Source organism: Amborella trichopoda, chromosome 1 (assembly GCF_054954075.1).
Source record: "Amborella trichopoda isolate Santa Cruz 75 chromosome 1, AtrichopodaSantaCruz75HAP2 v2.0, whole genome shotgun sequence".
NCBI lineage: Eukaryota > Viridiplantae > Streptophyta > Magnoliopsida > Amborellales > Amborellaceae > Amborella > Amborella trichopoda.
The window spans coordinates 41,300,326-41,321,870 of NC_142336.1; the positions used below are offsets into that span (position 1 = coordinate 41,300,326).

Below are 21,545 nucleotides of genomic sequence, written 5' to 3' on the forward strand. Positions count from 1 at the left end.
GAAGGGTTGTGAATTGATATATTTGATATATATATATATATATATATATATATATATATATATATATATATACACAAACACGCTTATCCTTTTATAGAAATGTGATCTGGTTGGCTGAATACACCACCAGATATACAAGAGAGAGAGAGTAGAGTTGTTACATGTGTGATTGTAACTGGGACTCGTTACCCAACTACTGTCCAGACGAGTGGAAGTTGTTTTCCAGTTTCTGCAAGTGTCATATGTAAGTTATTTGTTTTTCTTCTCTCATGCAGTTTAAAATAGTTATTTATATAAAGGTTTGGCATGTTATTTACGTGAATTGGATTATTGTTAATATATCGACTCCTTTGTGTGTTTTCTGCTTAATAGTATTCATATTTGCAAGACTGTCAGCTTTCCTTTAAAAAGCTCTTTTCATAGATGTTTCCTATATGTTGTTATTGTTATTTTGCTTATGTGAGCCTTCTGGTATCATAGCCATTCACTTACAGTAGTGAACTATAGAAAAAGACTGCTTTAATGAATAAAAACTAAGAAAATTTTCCACAAAAGATAACTAAATTGACACCAAAAGTCGTCGTGACCCGAACTACCGTTACGCCAGGAAGAGCCGTGAAAGGTACAGGGACTGTTTCCGACTGACTCAGCGATCAAAGATTATCGGAAATGGCAAATTTCTTTAGGACTTTATCCAATAGAACAGCTTATTCTTCTAGTAACACACTGCGTGTAAGAAATAGAGAAGAAATAACTATAGATAATATAGAAAAACAAATTCAGAATTGGAATATTCCTAATGTTCCAGCATCAGATGTTTATAAAAAAAAGAACTTTTGAATTTAAAACAAGTTTTTCCATTAAAACTGTAAAACAAAGTATTTTTATCACCAATGAGCAAAATAGTTTCCAACTACTTTCAAATCGAATGATACAAGACCACAAAAATAAGAGTTACAAATATTTGCATATAGGACTTGTCCAAATTGCTATAAAACCTCTTACTCGAATTAGTTTAAATAACTCGGTCCTTCTTTGTCTAAGGGACGAGCGACATAATAAATTCCGACTCTCTACTAGGAAAAGTAGAATCAAGTCTTTGTAACGGTCCTATATACTTCAATTGTTTCCCCAATTTTTCGGTAGCCTTGACAGATCCTAACCTCTTGAAAGTTCTTACCTTAAATATTAAAACCCAAGGGCTCGATATGGATTCAGGATCCCAAAATATTGCTCTAGTTTATAGGATATGCTATAAAGTGATGAACACTTTATACCCAAATGCACTTCAGATGGATACTAAAGGGCAAACGGTGTTTTTCCAAACTAATATGGAAAAATCTAATACTGTTATACCAAGGTCTATGGCCTGGTCTCAGATTAGACTCCATGAAAAATGGTCTCTACACTGTGAAAATCAACAGTCTAGAACCCCAGTGAATCGAGAACCCGAACAAATAATATAATACCCAGATGGGGATGTAGAAATACAATTTAATTCAAACAAACGGACTCGAATAAATATTTCTAAAGGCCCTTCTAGAATTCCTTCAAGATGCTCTACTTCCTCTGTTCCACAGTCAGAACATGAGCAAAATCATAGTAACCTATTAGATGCTTTGCATAAGAAATTCAATAAATTCATATTAAAACATAAGAGAAATATAAAGTTTTTTCAATGGTTAAGATATATCCTAAGGGAAAAAGACATTAAAATCCCAGAATTTTGTCTTAGGACTGTTGAGAACCAGTATCAAACCTTTTATACTACTCAAGGGGAAGAATTACAATCCATTCATCCCTCTAAAAGAAGTCTAATACTGTTATAACAAGGTCTATGGCCAGGTCTCAGATTAGACTCCCTAAAAAATGGTCTCTACACTATGAAAATCAACAGCCTAGAACCCCAGTGAATCGAGAACCCGAGCAAATAATAGAATACTCAGATGGGGATGTAGAAATACAATTTAATTCAAGCAGACGGACTTGAATAAATATTTCTGATGGCTCTTCTAGAATTCCTTCAAGATGCTCTACTTCCTCAGTTCCACAGTCAGAACATGAGCAAAATCATAGAAGACCAGTAGTAGAAGGATTGACTAGAACAAATAGTCAAGTTCAACAACCAGTATATAGAATATATGAACCTAGTTCCCCAAATAAAGAACCAACGCCTTCTGACTTAGATTTCAATATCCTCACTCTCCAAGAAGAAAAAGTAGAAGAAAAAATATTTAAAATGGATAAAGAACGGATAAAACAAGATTTCCTGTCTGATGAGAATAAGAACATCCGGGAATTTGTGACCAAGAAATAGCTAAAGCCATTATTTGTGGATTCACAGGATGGCTAAGAGGTTGGTGGGATTTCCACATAGATGAAAATACGAAAAATGAAATATTTACTGCCACTAAACAATGAGCGGTTAAAAATGAATTGGGTCAAGATATAATAAATAATGAAAGTGATGCAGTCAATACTTTACTATATACAATTACTCTCCACTTTGTAGGGAGTACAGCATTATTAGATGCTAGATCTAAAAACCTGCTTTCTAATTTAAGGTGTCCAACATTATCCCATCAGAAGGCTCACATAAGCAAAATAACAATAACAACATGCAGGAAACATATATGAAAAGAGCTTTTTAAAGGAAAGATGACAGTCTTGCAAATATGAATATTATTAAGCAGAAAACACACAAAGGAGTCGATATATTAACAATAATCCAATTCACGTAAATAACATGCCAAAACTTTATATAAATAACTATTTTAAACTGCATGAAAGAAGAAAAACAAATAACTTACATATGACACTTGCAGAAACTGGAAAACAACTTCCACTCGTCTGGACAATAGTTGGGTAACGAGTCCCAGTTACAATCACACATGTAACACTCCCACTCTTACTACTTTAGATACACAAACACTCTTATCCTTTTATAGACATGTGATCTGGTTGGCTGTATACACCACCAGATATACAGTAGAGAGAGAGTAGAGTTGCAGAGAGATTACAGAGAGAGAGAGTTCCAGAGAGATTACAGAGAGAGAGAGAGTAGAGTTGCAGAGAGATTACAGAGAGAGAAAACTCTAGATGCCCTGATGAATGGCCTCCATCCTCCTTTTATAACTTGCGGACGCCAAAATTTTTATTTCAAGTCCGTTGGTGCTGGATGGGACTAAAAGGTGTCGGTGATGCTGGATGGGACCTAAAGGTGTCAATGACGCTGGATGGAACCTAAAGGTGTCGGTGGAGAAAGATGTTGTCGCTGTGAACAGCGAAAGGTGAATAGATGTTGTCGGTATGAACAGGAAAAGGTGAAAAAATGTTGTCGGTATGAACAGGAAAACGTGAAAAGATGTTGTCGGTAACTATTTTGGCTTTTACTATTTTGTCGGCATTTTAAGACTCGTGTGGTTTGGGTTGCAGTCGTTCCGTCCTGTGTATTGTGATATCATTTACTGTGATATTCCGAAATCCATATCCTCGTTTTCTTGCTCATAGGTTTCTTCATTCTGAGTTGAAGTAGACATGGCTTCTTCTTCCTCATCGAAAATCTGTAGCAATGTCTTTTTGAGCTCTTCTCTGGTTGCAGTAGGGTTTTGTTGGCGAAGCTTATTTACATAGTCCGCCATGTTCACTTCTGTATCAGGGGGTGAAAATGGTACCTTTCTCATTTTTATTTTATCAGGGTTTAGAGCTTCATTTTCGTAAACGTCCCACCACTTTATATATTTGTCTGCTTAGTTCAGGAATATATTCGCAGTTATTTGTATAGTCATCGGATATATGGTAGGACCATTTCATGATCCATGGGATCTGGTATAAAGCCATAAAATACATATGGAGATCTATTTTGGGATTATTATTATTATTGTGATCAATGAACTGCCTTTGGGAAGCTTGAATATTAGGTGGCAGTATTTTTGTTCCGGATCCCCACAATTGGAACCAGTTTTTGAACCAATTTGGGAAATCTCCTATTACTGATATTTTTATTTGTATAAACCATATATGGGAATTTATATTATTTTGAAAAGCAAAGACCTCATGCCATGCTTTAATGTATTCAAAATATTGATAATATTTATTATTGAAACCTTCATTTTGCAATTTTCTAGGTTTCAAGGGGTCCGTGCCCCATTCTTTGTATGAAAGTATTTTCCTTATTTGGAATTTAGAATATGCTATCATATTAGTATTCTTTTTATAAAAATGGACTAAAGTAATAGATCTCGTTTTAAGGAGAATGGTTTCATACCATTCTCGGCTTTTGTCTCCCTTATTCGGGTGTAGGTGGTTATTCAAATATGTAGCAGCTATTTCCCCTGGGTCCTTGGTTTTATGATTATCTTCTATTATAATAATGGTTATGAAAGAACTCTTTTCTCCTGGTGTATTTATAGCTATTGGTTCAGGAGAAAATATCATATCTTGGGCTTGTTTTTTGACTATTTGTTTTGGGGTTATTGGTGATGATGATATTGCCAAAGCTTTACTTGGCACAAGAACTATTTCCATTTTCCCCTTTTTTTGCTAGACTTCTCTTATCCCCCCTGCAAAACTCATGAGTTAAAAAATCAGGAAGGTAATTAGTGGTGCCTTTAATATGTTCAACTTCTTCAAAGGAAGAGAGGATACCTTGCCGACGTGCAAAAATTTGTTTGGAGACAAGGTTTTTAACATCTTTAAGGAGTATGTCTTTTGCAGCTTTACAATCCGTGCGAATTAGGAATTTGTGATTGATTAAATCGCTCTGAAATTTTGTATCAAAAGCTTTTTCAAAATAGAATGCTGGACAGCTCCAAGGAGAAGAGCTTTTCCTAATAAGTTTTTTCTGAAGCAAATCAGCAATTTCTTTTTTACAAATTTCCAAAAGTCTAGGGTTCATTTGAATCGGTCTAGCTTTGGTAGGAAATTTCTCTTCCTGGAAATTAGTTTCATAAAGGAGGCAAAACAATGGCTCTGATACCAGAAGGCTCACATAAGCAAAATTTCTAAGACAATATCTTCCAAGGAAGAATAATCCCTATTGATAGAGCCATTGATTTTGCCAATAAATTCCCAGATGTAATAAAAGATAAAACTGAGCTTCAGAGATTTCTTGGTTGTCTAAATTACATTGCTGATTTTTACAAAGATTTAGCTATTAATGCTAAACCTTTATTTCAAAGGTTAAAAAAGAATCCTCCTAAATGGACGGATGTGCATACCTCAGCAATATGAAAAATAAAAATAAAGGCTAAAGAGGTACCCTGCCTTACACTCTCCGACCCTACTGCTTTCAAAATTATTGAATGTGATGCTTCAGAAAACGGTTTGGGAGGAATACTAAAACAAAAAATATTAAATACTGAACAATTGGCTCGTTTTACTTCCCGAGCTTGAAATCCGACCCAGCAAAATTATTCCGCTGTTAAAAAAGAACTCCTAGCTATTGTCCATTGTGTTACAAAATTTCAGAGCGATTTACTCAATCAAAAATTCCTAATTCGCACGGATTGTAAAGCTGCAAAAGACATACTCCTTAAAGATGTCAAAAACCTTATCTCCAAACAAATTTTTGCTTGTTGGCAAAGTATCCTCTCTTCTTATCTTTGTCTGACAAAGGCTAATCTTTTTGGTAGAAACTACTAAACCAGCCATTTTGATAGCTTTGACAAAAATATGTAAATGTTTAAAATGTTGTTCTAGATTTTCAGAGAGTAGTAGGACATCATCAATATAAACAATCATAAATTTAGTATAAGGATTAAAGATATCATTCATAATATTCTGGAACTTTGAAAGGGCATTCCTTAGTCCAAAAGGCATAACATTCCATTCATATTGCCCAAAAGGAACATCAAAAGCAGTTTTGTATCGATCTTTTTTAGCAATGTAGATCTGCCAATAGCCAGACTTTAGATCAAATTTAGAAAAAATACAGGCATTAACAAGTCTATCCTGCATATCTCTTTTATTAAGAATGGGAAACCTTATCCATCTTAAAGCTTTATTGAGTGGCTTATAATTTATAACCAATCGTGGAGCCCCTCGTTTTATTTCAGAATCTTTTTTAACATAGAATGTTGGACAGCTCCAAGGGGAAGAGCTTTTCCTAATAAGTGTTTTATGAAGCAAATCAACAATTTCTTTTTTACAAATTTCCAAAAGTCTAAGGTTCATCTGAATCGGTCTAGCTTTGGTAGGAATTTTCTCTTCATGGAAATTAGTTTCATAAGGGAGGCAAACAATATGTTTTTGCCTATTCCAAAAGGCATTTGGGAGTTCCGCACATATTTCTTTTTCAATATTACTTCTGAGGTTTTCTATTATCTTTTTATTCTCAGGAAGTAGGAGCTTGGTTTCTATTGTTTCATATTTTATTTTTTCTTTAAGGTAGTATAAGAATTTTTCTTTATTGGAAATTTTCTCTTTTATATTATTGATTTCTCGAATTTTGGGTTTCCTGTATTTTTTCTAAATTTGATCTAAAGTCTGGCTATTGGCAGATCCAAATTGCTGAAACAGATCGATACAAAACTGCTTTTAATGATCCTTTTAGGCAATATGAATGCAATGTTATGCCTTTTGGACTAAAGAATGCCGCTTCAGAGTTCCAGAATATTATGAATGATATCTTTAATCCTTAAACTAATTTAGTTGTTATTGTTATTTTGCTTATGTGAGCCGTCTGGTATCAGAGCCATTGACTTACAATGGTGAACTGTAGAAACTAAGAAAATTTCCACAAAAGATAATTAAATTAACACCAAAAGTCGTCGTGACCCGAACTACCGTTAGGCCAGGAAGAGCCATAAAAGGTACAGGGACAGTTTCCGACTGACTCAGTGATCAAAGATTATCAGAATGGCAAATTTCCTTAGGACTCTATCCAATAGAACAGCTTCTTCTTCTAATAATACACTGCGTGTAAGAAATAGAGAAGAAATAACTATAGATAATATAGAAAAACAAATTCAGAATTGGAATATTCCTAAAGTTTCAGTATCAGATGTTTACAGAAAAGGAACTTTTGAATTTAAAACAAGTTTTTCCATTAAAATTGTAGAACAAAGTATTTTTATCACCAATGAGCATAATAGTTTCCAACTACTTTCAAATCGAATGATACAAGACCACAAAAATAAGAGTTACAAATATTTGAGTATAGGACTTGTCCAAATTGCCATAAAACCTCTTACTCGAATTGGTTTAAATAACTCAGTCCTTCTCTGTCTAAGGGACGAGCGACATAATAAATTTTCAGACTCTCTACTAGGAATAGTAGAATCAAGTCTTTGTAACGGTCCTATATACTTCAATTGTTTCCCCAATATTTCGGTAGCCTTGACAGATTCTAACCTCTTGAAAGTTCTTACCTTAACTATTAAAACCCAAGGGTTCGATATGGATTCAGGATCCCAAAAATATTGCTCTAGTTTATAAGATATGCAATAAAGTGATGAACACTTTATGCCCAAATGCACTTCAGATGGATACTAAACGGCAAACGGTGTTTTTCCAAACTAATATGGAAAAATCTAATACTGTTATACCAAGGTCTATGGCCTGGTCTCATATTAGACTCCCTAAAAAATGGTCTCTACACTGTTAAAATCAACAGTCTAGAACCCCAGTGAATCGAGAACCCGAACAAATAATAGAATACCCAAATGGGGATGGAGAAATACAATTTAATTCAAACAGACGGACTCAAATAAATATTTCTGAAGGCCCTTCTAGAATTCCTTCAAGATACTCTACTTCCTCTGTTCCATAGTCAGAACATGAGCAAAATCATAGGAGACAAGTAGTAGAAGGATTGACTAGAACAAATAGTCAAGTTCAACAACCAGTATGTAGAATATATGAACCTTGTTCCCCAGATAAAGAACCAACGCCTTTTGACTTAGCTTTCAATATCCTCACTCTCCAAGAAGAAAAAGTAGAAGAAAAAATATTTAAAATGGATAAAGAATGGATAAAACAAGACTTCCTGTCTGATGAGAATAAGAACATCCGGGATTGGTACTTGGCTGAATTTCCCCAAAACCTATTAGATGCTTTGCATAAGAAATTTAATAAATTCATATAAAAACATAAGAGAAATATAAAGTTTTTTTAATGGTTAAGATATATCCTAAGGGAAAAAGACATTAAAATCCCAGAATCTTGTCTTAAGACTGTTGAGAACCAGTATCAAATCTTTTATACTACTCAAGGGGAAGAATTACAATCCATTCATCCCCCTGAAAGAAATCTTCAGATGAAAGGGAAATGTGAAGATAAACCCGAAGATAAGGCTTCACCTTATAAAATTTCTCCTAAAGAAACGGATCACCATACACATAAAATAGAGCAGAACAATTATACTAATCTCTGCTTACAAACCATTGGAAGGCAGACAACTAGGATTGAAAATATAATAAGTAGACCACGGGAAAACCCTACGGATCATAAGAAATCGGAAGGGAAACAAGCTTTACTGTTTAAACCCCCTGCAACCATTAATAAAAGTCAGTTCAGCCTTCAAGGTATAAAAAAGAAAGATAGTAATAAAGAATTAGTGGATGAGCTAGTTAAAAAACTAGCAAAGTTAAATATAAAAGAAGGAGAAGACAAGCACTGACCAAGGAGCTATGGTCCTTCAAGAAGAACCCTTTTCTAATAATGAACTAAATAAAATAGAACAAGCTTTCAATACTGAAAACCTTGAAATAAATAGAATAGATTATGGGAAAAAGTTTAGGCCTACTTCTCAAACGAGAATGTATTATCCTAGGCCTACCTCCTGTAAGATAAGTGGAAAACATGACCAAGAAATAGCCAAAGCCATTATTTGTGGATTCACAGGATGGCTGAGAGGTTGGTGGGATTTCCACATGGGTGAAAATAAGAAAAATGAAATATTAACTGCCACTAAACAATGGGTGGTTAAAAATGAATTGGGTCAAGATATAATAAATAATGAAAGTGATGCAGTCATTACTTAAATATATATAATTACTCTTCACTTTGTAGGGAGTACAACGCCATTAGATGCTAGATCTGAAGACCTGCTTTCTAATTTAAGGTGTCCAACATTATCCCACTATAAGTGGTACAAAGATGCATTCTTCTCCAGACTCCTTTCTAGAGAAGACAGTAAGTCCGACCACTGGAAAGAAAAATTCACATCTGGCTTACCTCATCTTTTTGCTGAAAAGGTCAAAACACGGCTAAAAAATAAACATGGAGGAATAATCTCATACTCTTCATATACCCTAGGAGAATTGTCAGCAGAAATTTGTGCAGAAGGCCTTGCTCTCTGTACAGATCTAAAATTAAAAAGCCAGCTTGATAAACAAATAATGATTGGAAGAAAAGAATTAGGAGATTTTTGCGAACAGTTTGGGTTCAATACTTTACCGTCTTCCAGAGATTCTAATAAAAAAAGATACAAAAATAAAAAATATATCAATAAGGCAAGATCCAATAAAACTTCAATAAAAGAAAGATTTTCTAAAACGTTTTCTCCCAGAAATACCTCTTTTAAAAGCAAAGGAAAGAGGAAAATTCATGTTTGCTGGGGCAGTGATCTAATGCAACGGTTGTATCATAGTATAATGCAACCAAACTTCTAGAAAACCATGTTTGTGGCATTTATATGACCCAAAATTTTGCACACATACTCTCTTTATCTCAATAATCAATCCCAAAAAAACAAAATATCAATTTGAGTCCTAGATATGGTCAAAATGAGTCCCCTCCAACAACGAATCTAAACCATTCGTTTAGTGAATTTCAAGATCTTAGCCTTAACAAACTCAAAATCAAATTTTTTTTTTTTTTTAACATTGTTCATCTAATGATAATAAAGCCATCTGAAAAAATTGGGAAAGAAAAATTCCTTCTAAGGCCGATATCTAAGCATCTTATCAAAATGGATAGCCTATGTTAATTGGGCTAAAAATAATACTTTCAAGGTTGCTTTTTCAAATTTTTCTTTTTCGTTATTGTTCATTAAAATGAAAAGGGTGTATATTTTAAACATTGGATCAAAAATTTTTGAAGGTTGTCGCATTATATTACTATACAACCGTTGCATGAAATCACTGCCCTGTATATATATATATATATATATATATATATATATATTATTACAAATGCATAGATACACATATATTAATCAACTATTACACATGTATAGATATATGGACACAAGTGCATACATATATATTTGTATGTGTCCACCCCAAGTCAGAAACATCTCAAAACCAACATTCCTCATACTCTTGATCTCATACCTGTTCCGAGTTCATGCATACATACCCATAACAAGTTGTCTCTAAAGCCATAAATGGAAGATTTCACAGGAAATATCTTGGCATAGAATAATATCATAATTCAGTTTAAAGGGCCAGAAGAGGAAATATAGATGCAATATGAACAGCATGGCAACTAGGTTGCAAACTTAACTCTACCTTCCCATGGCCTCCATGAAAGAAACTGCACACTGCTGCAAATCTAGGAGATTGTTGTTAAGCAGTGAACATAAATTTGATGGAGAAGTATAATTGGGCAAATAGAAAAGGTGAGACTAACACTGGGGAGAAGACGAGGACTACAATGGCTAGATGCATTTAAAAATATGATTTTATTGTTGATATGCTGCATATTTAGACAGTCCACAGAGGATAATTTTATTCGCCTAGAAATCTCATGAGAATACATTTTAGGACGGAGGAATCGCTACAAGAAAATAGCACTAGAGTTGGAAAAAGTGTGAGCGGAAAATTATAGACAACAAGTTGCAATAGCCAGCATCCAAGAAAAGAAATTTACAAGCAAATATGCAACCAAAAAAATAAATGTCTCATAATGAATGCATCTCTAGTAGTTGGATGAGACGAACATAAAAAAGAATAGAACTCAACACTAATCTCAGTGCCCCAAAAATCACAAGAATCTTTTCATCCAACAAAATACAGGACAGATAAAAAATAATATCTGGAAGACAAAGAAAAGGATACACTTGTATGCCCAGTCCTTAGTGTCTTATAAAGGCATTGCTGATGAATGTCAATGATCTGTCATGTATACGTGTGAGGGTGCTGCTAGCATCATTTGCTTATGATACTTTAGTGAATATTAACACATTTCAATTAGTCATCACTATACCTAATACTATGAATTTCTGGTACAAGCGATGGATGTTCACAGAATATGCTCGATGGATAAACATAATACATTCTGATGGTTCATGATTTACTTTCCACATATAATTACTTTTATTGATTAGAATTCATTAAGTGTTTCTATGAGCTTTCTGTTTTTCAGGCAAATGAGTTTTACATGACCACTTCCATTTTTTCATGTTTCCATATCACCAATGACAAGCCAAAAATATTAGAAGACATAGTTATGATGTTCTTGATTAAAGCAAAGAGGATAATGCTAATTGCTAAGAAGTTCGGGATGATGATGTAGAGATTGATGAAAAGGCCGTAAAAGGGCAGTAACCCGGTGCTGGTCCCGCCTAAGAAGGGTCCCAGGAGGGGTGGGCTGGAAACGGTTCTAACCTTTGGCTTATGCACAAAATGGCCGCTCTTCAGACTCGAACCCGTGTACTTGCGTTGGCCACCCAAAGCTTTTACTGTCACACCAATTGACGGCCCCATGTAGAGATTTGATGAAGAAAACAGAAAATTTAAAATTGTCAGCAAAGCACGAACACCAATTTGACAAAACCTGGACTTTCTTCCCCAAAACCCTAACTAGGACTTTAAAGCTAAAAGCTTACTTCTTTTTCTATTTCAAAATCACATGAATGTCCCCCTTAGACCTCCATGCACCTCTTTTATAACTCAGTAGGGGTACAAAGGTCCATAATGTCCTTCACCAAAATAAGATTGACTAAATAGTCCTAACTTAAAACAAAATTTCCAATGACATTCTTATCTTTGATAAAACAAACAATTCTATAAGCCCTCAAACTACTTTTCTAAACAACATCTAAAATCGTAAAAATATAAAAAACCTCTAGAATCCCCAAAAAAACTTAAAAGACCCTAAAAATAAACTCATATTAAAATTAAAATACATCCTTTGAAATTAAACAAAACTTTAAAATAAAATTAATTTGGCCCTCAATCACACTCCCTTGGTTGGAGAAAACTCGTATACGATGAATTCTCCCTTAGTTGGAGAAAACTCGTCCTTGAGTTTTAAAGTGTGATACGATGAATTCAACATCAAAACCACCAACTTCATCTTGTTTGTTGTTGGCTCAAAAATTATTTGTAGTAAAAAAAAATCCTCAAGAAACTGATCCCAATATGCATATGAGGAATCGATACAAATTTATTAAAAAGGGTTATCCTTGAACTCACATTGAAAATCATGTAGGAAACTTCAAGCTCAATGTTTTGGCTTTTAGACACTTTCTCGACATCTATTTCATTACTCTCAGAATCTAGGGCCACAATTTGCGGTTTATGAGTAAACCACACTTCCTCTGCACAACTTTGATCCCAATGCGCTAAATCTCTTGAATGCTCCACCTCTTCGATATCCTCGAGATCTTCACCTTGATCCCTATCATAGATCCAATCTCCTAAAAGACCACGCTCTTTATCTAAGCATGTATCAAAGGTTGGTGGCAAATCCCAATCTATAATACACTGAGTTTAGAACAACTTGACGAAAATAAAGGTTCTCCATGGTTGGCCTCCTCTGTTTGACGAACCAAATTATACTCACAAGCAGTGAGATTACCTCTCTACTAGCTATGATTAACAATTATGCTCGTCAAAAATAGGAATGCCTACCTTCAAATCGAAAACCTAGAGTGGTGCTCTCCATGTGTATTTCTTCTATCACTCTCCTCTTCACTCGGCTCCTCACGTGGAGCACAGTGGTGAAAAGGGTTGCACTCAGCATCTTTTGAGCTGAAAAGACATTGTCTTGCTCATGATTGATGCCCACGAATTGTTGTGAAAGGTGCTGAACCCGCTTCCTGAGATCCACAATTTCCTCATCTCTAGCATCAAGGGGTAGGTCACCTCCCCTTCCATGACCCCTTCTTGCTGCTGCAGGATCACCAATATTGCAAACCCTTGGCAGAAAATCAGCAATCCCTTGGCTGAATTCAGGAAGTTCTACGCCAAAATCAATAAATCCTAGGCTGAAATCAGCAAATTCTTGGCTGAAATCAGTAAATCCTACACTTGACTGAAGATTTTCACCCTTGCTGTTCAAGAATACTACACATTGATACCAATTGATGTAGAGATTTGATGAAGAAAACAGAAAATTAAACAATTTCAAGCAAAGCACAATCACCACTATGAAGGAACAAAATGGGTTTCTTCTCCAAAACCCTAACAAGGGCTTCCAAGCTAAAAACTTCCTCTCTTTTTTTTTTAATTCCAAAATCACGTAAATGCTCCCCTTAGACCTTCGCACACCTCTTTTAAAACTTAATTGAGATACAAAGGCCCATAATGGCCTTCACAAAAATAGGATTGACCAGATAGTTTTAAACTTACCTCTAATCAAATAAAATGTTCCATAAGCAACTCCTAAGATCCAAAAACTAATAACTAAAACATAAACCTAGAATGCCCAAAAAATTAAAAACCTCAAAAATAAATCCTAAAATTAAAATTAAAACAGGCACCCTTTTAACTCAAACAAAAATTAAAAATACAAGTAATTTTGTCATGCATCAATTGATAAATAGAAAAGGTGGGAAATGAATTGACCTTCTTTTTGATCCTCTATCAAGCAAAAATATCAGCAACAAATAAGAGAAGTAATATGGAAGTCAATCAAACCGAAAGGGAAAAGAAGAAGCCCTTTCTCACACCAAAGACACTCTCTTCATTCACAAAAGAATCTCATATAAAATAAAACCAATCTCATATAAAATAAAACCAAGGACCCCTCAGTGGAATGTCCAACACATTTTTGTACATGTTTACCAAAATAATAAAAAAACTAATGATTTAAAAAAGTCCAAAGATATCTCTCCTCTCGCCTTAACTCACATATTCTCTTCTCTCCCTTTAACTCACATATTCTCTCCCACATTCCTATATTTTGAGCTCCACATTAATTCCCCTTATCTCTCTCTAAATTCCCTACTTCTCTCCCAGGTCTCCGTAGTGCCATCATTGTAGGGATTCTCTCTTTTCCCCATGCACGTCCGTCGCTATCCCCTATTTTGTAGATCTCCACAAGAATCCTTACCCACCCACCATTCTAGTACTTCATGTAACAACCCCCCCCCCATTAGAAAGAAATCTAACGAATTAAAAAAACGTCATGGTAATCCCAAAAGAGATTAGAAAGCGTTACCCTGCCCCAAAACAAATAATAAAAACCCCAAATTTGTCCCCCCTATTCCTTAACAATATTAAGGTCCCTGAAATTAATAGATAGAATATTTAGAATCCCATCCATGTTGGAAGTAGTGAGAAAAGATAAGGGGACTTATGACCTCACTGAGGGTATGGCCCTTAAAAGAGCTGAATGGTGAACCAAGATTCGTGTAGCTGACGATGATGATGATTAAGCATCTCATTCATGTCCCTAAAATTAATACATAGAATTAAATTTGAATTCAGCAAGTATCTTAATTTCCAACAGATGTCCAACCTCAAGGGTATATTAGGACTAATACTTCCTAATCTCCATGCCCCCAGAACAGTTTTAAGATGATAAGTTGTAAAACTAAATGAACATCGAAAGTCTCATAGAAAAGCCATGCGTAAAAGTGCAATTTCTTTTACATTTAAGACACCCCGGAAATTATTTGTAACAGCTCCACTTAAATCTAGTTATCAATTCAACACGCATCTAATAAATGGACCTAAGCATGTACCATTTTTCATAAACTTGTCTGTAGTTGCTTCATTGTTATGAAGTTGTTAATTACATATGCCCACATTCATAGAAAGACTTAACACATAATACATGCAGAGATGAAATGGTAGCATACAAACCCACAGAGAGGGTTTAACCAAAGACTGTCATGTTTCCATCTGCTGGATAAGAATCTAGGTATTTGATCAAAGAACTCTTAATCATTATTGATATTTGATCTTCATGCTTGAAGCATGTGGTCCAAATGTTGCACATTTTTCCAACAGATTTCAATTTTTATGCGCACTGGTCCATCTAGGGAGCATGGTACCAGAAAGTAGCAGCCCAGATATTGCTTGTCAATTACCAAAGGATAATGAGAGACTATCAAAAGTCATATCAGTTCAAAAAACAATTGTACCCCATGTGGCATTACACAGTGAGCTAACACAACTGGCATTACACAGTGAGCTATACACAACACATCATAGACTCTCAATTGCCTCGAATAATCATCCATGCAAAAGTAGATAATCCTTCTGTAGTTAAATTTTTCAAATTAAATTTCTGTGGAAGTTCTTAATCAAGTCCGAGTATTCGACATAGAAAAGAAGATTTAGCATGATTTTCTCCAACTCAAATATCAGCACTTGCTGGGGATATCAACAGTAAAGTTCCAGATTAAAATTTGCCAAATACCGATACCAGTGAACACATGTTGAAGTTGAAACTTATTACAAATAAACTAGACCAACAGAAAATAAAAATAGAAATTAAAATTTAAAAAAATAAAGCACTTTATCATAGAAAATTATTATTTTAGATCTAATGTATGCTTACAAGATCATACCCAAAGTATACCTTCACATCACCACTATCATCAGCCGCTGCAAGGAAGGATGAATTAAAGCTAACAGCAATCTGCAAAAAGTGAAAGGGATATAGAAATAATCCTTTGACAATGTTTAGCCACAACGGAATTTCTATCTTTCCATATATGAAGTCAAACTCCTTCAAAGAAAAATAGATTATACTAGGAAACAAAGTTCCTACAAGACCCATGTCACAATATACAAAACAATGTCAATGAATCTGCATTTTGGGGCAATGAGTTGGAACAAAATAAGGATTCAACTAAACTCATGAATAATATTATAATGCCCCGATTGGATGACCCAAACCTCCATACATCACTCCATGAATCCCCAAAAAACACCAAAAATGAAGAAATGCCAATCTTTTAAAAGTTCATATTATGTAAATTATGTTGGATACCTTCACCAACTCCGATGCTGACTTTATGGAGTTTCAGAGAAGATAAATTAGAAGTCCCTGTTATATAGGATTGGGTAGAATTTAATTAGATTGAATATGGAGTCCTATTAAGGTTCGGAAGTATGTGATTTCAATAAGGATAGAGAGGTTGTGGTTGGTACGGGATTAGACTAGCAGTTCTTTTAGGAGGTTTTTATCTTTCATGTGACCTTCTAAAATGGTGGGTTTGACGTGAAAATTATGTGGCATTGCCGTGAGAGGCATTCTGAGGCCAATAGAGGTCATGAGAGAGAGAGTCACGTGAGGCACGTCCTAGAGAGAGGAGGACATTGTGCGATGTGTCTAAGATAGAGAGTGTATTGCATGACCATGAGAACCAAGATATAGGACCACAGTGGGCATAAGTCCATTTTGTACTCTTAGTAGTTTTTGTAATGCATCAAAAATTTTCTCTCTAGATTTGGTGTGCGTGTGCATGCTTGTGCTATGTGTTTCTGATTGTGCATGGATGCTTGTTGTGCACAAGAATTTCCACTATGGGACTCAACAAGTGGTATCAGAGTCACCCCAATCTCCTTAGAGAGAATGGGCTTGTCCTCTTTCCTCTTGTAAAAGGGAACAGGATTTTGTTCATGAGATTCAACTCAATTAGAAGGAAGCCTATCCCCCAAGTGATTTTTCACTCTAACGGATACTTCCTAGATATCAAGATTGGAGACTCAATTTAAAGAAAGATTCGCATCCAAGTGATTTCCCCATCGACACCAGAGATTGCGAATGGAAAGGCCTTGCGAAAGTGGACGATCCGAGTGGGTAAGGCATTGTTTGTGTTGAAAGTATCAATGCAACAAGAGTTGATGGACCACATAAGGGACATGAAGATACCAAAGGAGGCATAGGATGTGTTCTCATCGTTGTTGTCATGAAAGAACACAGCTTGGTTGCAATTGTTGGAGACCCAGTTCGTTGATACAGGTTTCACTTTTAGTGTCTCAGTATTTTATGAAAGTAAAGAACGTGCGCAACGAGATCTCCCAACTTGATGAGGAATCATGGATTAGTGATAGTCATATGTGGAGGTTGCTCATCTGCAGTCTAAGACCGGAGTTTAATGGGATTTTAATCGCAATCCAAAGTTGGCCCACACAACCACATTGTTCGAGTTAAGAGTACCTCTTAGTGAACCCAAATGCTCTAGCAAGACAAATGGCGGGGCTCTCTACAAGAGATAGTGAGGAGGCGTTCGTAGCAACCCACGGGCGAGAGGAGAGGAAAAACAAAAATCAGCTCTTAAAGTTGAACCCTGGCAAGAAAAAAGGCAGCAATAACATATCACATGATAAGCTATGATAGAAGACTTTCTAAAGATATGGAAAGCCATGCCACTTGGCAAAATGACGCCGACTATCGAGAAAGACTGAGGATGAGAATACAGTGACAAATGATACACAACCAGGGTCACATGACGATGATGTCGTCTAGGATGTGCAAGCAGGGTTTCCGAAGGTCGTGGACATAGCCTCGATTGGAGTAGAATCTTTTTGTAAGAAAGATTGTGGACTACGCATGTGATTCGCTAAAAGACTCGTGTTGTTTGCATCGCATGATAGAAGACCTCAAGAAGTTCATATGGCTATGAAAATTCGATGGCAATCATGCAGTGGTGATAGAGGATAATTCGGTGCATCCGGTTGCGAATGTGTAACGTGCATGCCACTCGACAAAGTGATGGTGGGTATGGAAAAGAATTAGGTGCCAGTTCCACATATCACTATTTTAGGATACTTTGTGGTGTTTGGACCGGACGACGTCACAGTGTTTGAGAAGGGGAATATCAAAGGAGATCCAATCATGCATGAATGGAAAAAGGAGATGTACATTTTGTCTGCGGGAGCAGCATATGTTGCAGAAGGTATTGCAACCGATGTCAAAGGCAACACGATCACACATGAGAAGCGACAATCGTACTCTGATCAATAGGACAGGGAAAATGTTGTTGCTGAGTAGGAAATTGCAAAAGCTCAGAGCAATGTTCGTACGACAGGACCAGTGTTCGAATTGGTGAAAGCACCGGTCCAGTTGGGCCGATCAAATAGGACCGATTCATCAGTCAGACCGGTCTAAAAAATTAAATAATTAATAAATAGGAAAAAATGAAAAATAAATAATAAAACAATAAATATTGTTAAAAAATAAACATTAAAATATTAATAATGTTAACAAAAGAAGGAAAACCATAAAATATAAAATAGAATGCTCTCACTTTCTTTATCAAATAAAAAATGGCTGATATATTTTTGGCTAAAAATATGCGAAAATAAAAAATTGAATTGTCTAACAAAAAAAATCAACAAAACAATAACCCCAAAAAAATTTGGTAGTGGTTGGTTTATGGAACTTTGTTTGCTTCTGCCCAGATATTCAAAAAAACAATTGGTTTATGGACTTCATATATATGAAAACAAATTGAGCTCCTTTTAAATGTTTTGTATGTGATGATCAGTAAATGTTCTATGGGAAAGCCACATCATCAGTTGATGGAGCGAAAATTTGTTGTTATTTTTTATTTTTATTCAATTTCAAATAATGTATATTATAGTTTTAATTTTAGGGTTTATTTCTAGGGTTTTTTAGTTTTTCAGAAATCTAGGGTTTTTATCATTTTTTTATTTATTTCATGAGAACTATTCACAAATACTATTCATGAGTAGTGTTCATGGGTACTGTTCATAGGGGCAAAACTGTTAAAGTTAGGATATATCGGTCAAAAGTTAATTGTATGGACAAATATTACCCAAACCAATAAATTTTCAATATAAATAAGGTCATGGATGGGCTGAAGAGTCATTCATGTATTCCTCTTTAAGAAAAGAAAGACTTTGTCTTGTAAAAGAAGCCTAAGATTTGAGCCCTAAGTAGGAGAAAGCCTTAGGGTTTCTCCAAAATTGTGTGCTTTTTTGTTGATTTTCTCTATTTCTTCAAGTTCTTCCTACATCAAGTGGTATCAGAGCCTCCAATCTACATAGAAGTTATTGTAGCAAGTACAGAAGTTACTGTAGCAAATATAGAAGTTAATGTAGTACATACGGAGTTACTTTAGCATCACTTTTTTTTAGTGCCTTAGGTCAACAACAAAGAAGGAAAGTTAGAGTAGGGCCTAGGGTTTGCTGATTTTGGACAAAGTTTTTTCAAAACAACCTAGATATTGTTGATTTCAGCAGTTTTTTGTTGATTATTTGCCCAGGGTTTGTGATTTTGCATACCCATAACAGTGAGAAGGGGCCATAGAAGGGGGATTTTCGTACATCTACTCCACGATCCTATAGATGACAGAATTGAGGAGCTTGAAAGGCAAGTACAGCAGCTGGCATAAGAGTTTGCGAGCCTCAATAATGGGCAAGACAGTGATTTTTCAGTCCACAAAGGTCCGAATGCAAGCCTTTTCACTTTCGCGCTCCACATGTGGAGTCGGGTGATGAGGATAACAATAGAAGACCTAAATGTGGGAAACATCGCTCTAGGGTTTTTGATTTGAAGGATGAGATTTTTTTATTTTGACACAGATTGCATGGAAAGTCAGCAAATTTAGATTGGGATTCACCACCAATATTCGATATATACTTAGATGAACAACAAGATTTCTTAAGAGATCTGATTTATGATAAGGATCAAGATGATGGTGAATATATCTTGGAAGAGGGTGAAGAATATGGAGAGAAGGCAATAGAAGGATTGATCCAAATCATGGCCTTTGAAATATTGTAGAGATAGAGCATTCAAGAAAATCAGGGCATTGGCATCAGAGTAGTGCAATGGAAGCATGGTCAATTTAGAATTTGTAAATTGCGGCCCTGGTTCCCCAATATACATATCAGGATCCATTTCTTGAGGAATTATTTTTACCACGAATAAGCTTTGAGCCAACAAAGAAGAAGGTTGAAGAACGTAGTTTTGACGCTAATTTCATCTTAGCACACTTCAAAACTCGATGATGAGCTTTCTCCAACCAAGAGAGGATGATGGAGGGAAAAATAATATTTATTTTTTACTTTTATTCAATTTCAAGGGATGTATATTATAGTTTTAGTTTTAGGGTTTATTTCTAGAGTTTTTAGTTTCTAGAAATTCTAGGGATTTTATTGATTTTTTATTTATTTCATGAGAACTATTTACAAGTACTACTCATGAGTACTGTTCATGGGGACTGTTCATAAGGGCAAAATTGTCATTATGAATTTTTAGTTTAAGTTGTGACATATGGGTCAAAAGTTAATTGTATGGACAAGATTGTTCAAAACAATCTTTTTTCAATATAAATAAGGGCATGGATGGGCTGGAGAGTCATTCATGTATTCCTCTTTAAGAAAAGAAAGACTTTGCTTTGTAAAAGAAGCTTAAGGTTTGAACCCTAAGTGGGAGAAAGCCTTACGGTTTCTCCAAAATTGTGCGCTTCTTGCTGATTTTCTATATTTCTTCAAGTTCTTCCTCCATCAAGTGGTATCAGAGCCCGCGATCTACACGAAAGTTACTATAGCAAGTACGAAAATTACTGTAGCACGTACAGAATTATTGTAGTACAAGTTTTTTTGGTGCCTTAGGTCAACAACAAAGAGGGGAGGTTATAGTGGGGTGTAGGGTTTGCTGATTTTGGCCAAAGTTAAGCCAAAACAACCTAGATCTTGCTGATTTCAGCAATTTTGAATAATTATTTGCCTAGGGTTTTGATTTCGACGAACCTATGGTAGCGAGAAGGGGCTGTAGGAGGGTCTTTGTAGATCCACTCTATGATCCCATAGATGATAGAATGAGGAACTTGAAAGGCAACTACAGAAACTGGCGTAGCAGTTTACGAGCCTCAATAAGGGGCAAGACGGTGATCTTTCAGGCCAAGAGGATCTCGAGTACAAACCTTTCCACTTTTGCGCTCTGCATGTGGAGTCGAGTGATAAGGATAGCAATAGAAAACTTAGATGTGGGGTACATCACTCTAGGGTTTTAGATTTGAAGGATGAGATCTCTGATTTTGACACAGATCATATCGAAAATCAGCAGGATTTAGATTGAGATCTCCCACCAATTTTCGACTCATACATAGATGAAGAACATGATCTTGCAATAGCTCCAATCTACGATGATGATTAAGATTTCGTGATTTAATTGGTATTTAATAAGGAAAAAAATGAATGACTGAAAGGAGAATTGAAAGGGGTATTGTTGGTTTGATCGATGATCTCAAAGATGCACTTGTGGTGTGTCCTAGAGCTGAGCCTGGGGAAATTCAACAAGGTTTCATGGCTGAAGTGATGCAATTTCAACAAGTTTATGTAATTAGAAATATTCTATTGACATACAATGACCCTTTCCTAGAGGGTTTCTCAGTCCCAATGCATAAACATCGTGTTTTGCTCGATTCATTATCCCACACGTCCCTG

At 35.4% G+C, this 21,545-nt stretch overlaps 1 protein-coding gene across 11 annotated transcripts in view; it reads right to left on the minus strand.

Moving 5' to 3' along the window:
• LOC18425636 (Transducin/WD40 repeat-like superfamily protein) overlaps positions 1–21,545 on the minus strand; it is a 66,575-nt gene that overhangs the window by 24,902 nt on the left and 20,128 nt on the right. For 6 of the 11 annotated variants that reach the window (XR_016046984.1, XR_016046981.1, XM_088855028.1 and 3 more), the window contains exons 5-7: positions 15,700–15,759; positions 11,004–11,060; positions 10,455–10,497 (exon numbers count right to left, since the gene is read on the minus strand). Coding sequence is in view for 4 of the 11 variants with exons in the window: in XM_088855028.1 (XP_088711154.1) it covers positions 10,455–10,497; positions 11,004–11,060; positions 15,700–15,759 (160 nt within the window). In the remaining 7 variants the exon portion in view is untranslated. Of the gene's footprint in view, positions 1–2,810; positions 3,443–10,454; positions 10,498–11,003; positions 11,061–11,552; positions 11,627–15,688; positions 15,760–21,545 lie in introns of those variants that run through there. The other 5 variants (XM_088855038.1, XM_088855036.1, XM_088855051.1 and 2 more) reach the window with 5 other exon arrangements.